Raw genomic sequence first — 1886 nt, forward strand, 5'->3', positions numbered from 1 at the left:
TGTTGAATACCTCTAGATTTCTAAAATCCATGAAAGTCATCAAAAATAATTAAATTTCCTATATTTTTAAAAATATGTAATAAATTAATATTAACAAAATTATATTTGGGAACCATCTGACACTAAAATATCAATTTTTAAAGGTTCGAAGACCTTGTGGTAACTCAAAAATAAAATCGGTGTAAAGAAGCACTAGTTGGCTCGAGATGGTTGGGTAGATCCGCCAACTTGTCCGAAGAACGGAGTTTTCTAAACTCTACGTGATACGGATACGCTTGTCACATAAACGACGTCGTAACACAGTACCAACCATACCTAAAGTAAACGAAAAAGGCAAGCTTTAGCCTTCCCCATTACCATGGGCAAGGTAGCAGGAACCGCCGCAGCCACGGCGGAGCTGAAGCTAAAGAAGAGGAAGAAGAAAGGACGCCCTCCTAAAGCTTCTTATCTCCCTTCTACCCCGACGAAACCAATTAATTATGTTGCCACTCCATCCAGCGACCGCCGATCCGCTCGCCGGAGCCAAAGTTTGGACAATTTGAATGAATTCGTTGACGAGGATGAAGACGAGAGGAAGGAGAAAAAAGTCAAGTTGGTTGTTCGTTTGCCTGAATCCAATGAGGAGGACATTGATCAGAAGCAACAGAATAACAGGCGCCGTCCGCGAGATTATGCTTCGGGTTCCGGGTCGGATTTCGACCCGAATTCTGATGATCAAGAGGGGTCGGATAAGAAACGAAAGATTAATACCGTGGATCGTGGATCTAACCATGCTGATTCCATGCAGGTCCCTTTTTTATTTTTTCTTTTTTTTAGAAATGAAAATTAAAGGAAAATTTAACATGGATTTGAAGATCGGAAGCGGGTGCTTTTATTTTGACTCGGTGAAGTCTGAATCTTTGTGTGCTGGAAAAAAAGGAAACACTTATTTAATTCGATTTCCGTTTGCGTGAAATCTGGTTTTGTTTTCCACGTTCCTAGCTTTTAAATGTTTCACATATCATGATAGATTTATTTCTATTTATGTATTTCTAGAGCATTTTTCCTCGAAGAAAGCTGGATTTTTATTCACTTTGATAAATTGGTTTGATTATCAATAATCTTCTTCCTCGTTTAATTGCAAGTTTGTTATGGAGATCATTGATTTAGTAAAGGGTAGCCATTTTTAAAACAAATTACGTGTATATTACCTATAACTAGCTGGTGCTTCAGTTTTATTTACTTATTCTCCCCAAGTCCTTCTCTCCTTGACTTTATTGATGTCTTTTCTTGTTATTTGTTCAATTTTACCACTTTGTTGTCTTCGAAATAATCGTGGTTTTGATGATTGTTGCAGGAAAAAAAGGTTTCGACAGTGACAGAAACTCTACATGGTTTTAATCACATCCACACCCTTTCTTGATTGCGTCTGTGTTTGGGTTATCTGATTGTGAGCTTTTCATTTTCGTCGACAGGTTCACCAATGGATTCTTGTCCCACAACACCTTTGCCAGACAGAACAATGTTGGTCTTCATTCTTGACAGGCTCCAAAAGTAAGTGCTTTCTTGTCTACCTGTTCTGCTTGCTTAGAAACTTGTTTCTTCTTTATATCGCACTTTTCTTTTTTCCAATGTTCAGTTTGTCAGTGTTGGTTGATTGGATGGATTTACTGCAGGAAAGATATTTACCGGGTGTTTTCTGAGCCTGTGGATCCCAATGAGGTGACGGTACATTCAAAGATTGATTAAAATTCTGGGTTTCTGGAGGGGCTGATATGGAATTAATTTTCTTGCAGCTACCTGATTATGGTGAAATAATTGAGCACCCTATGGACTTTGGAACTGTGAGGAACAAACTTGACGGTGGAGCTTATAAGAATTTGGAAGAATTAGAGGTTGGTTTTGAT

The 1886-nt window shown here is 38.4% G+C and overlaps 1 protein-coding gene across 1 annotated transcript; it reads left to right on the forward strand.

Moving 5' to 3' along the window:
- Positions 1–187: 187 nt before the first annotated feature.
- Positions 188–1874, forward strand: LOC140966479 (uncharacterized; the record flags this gene model as incomplete). Its single annotated transcript, XM_073426753.1, has 5 exons — positions 188–787; positions 1337–1373; positions 1455–1533; positions 1656–1701; positions 1776–1874. Coding segments are annotated over exons 1-5 (690 nt in total), but the record flags the coding sequence as incomplete, so codon positions are not given.
- Between the last annotated feature and the right edge of the window lie 12 nt (positions 1875–1886).

This window comes from Primulina huaijiensis, unplaced genomic scaffold (genome assembly GCF_012295235.1).
Source record: "Primulina huaijiensis isolate GDHJ02 unplaced genomic scaffold, ASM1229523v2 scaffold206666, whole genome shotgun sequence".
NCBI classification, from domain to species: Eukaryota; Viridiplantae; Streptophyta; class Magnoliopsida; order Lamiales; family Gesneriaceae; genus Primulina; species Primulina huaijiensis.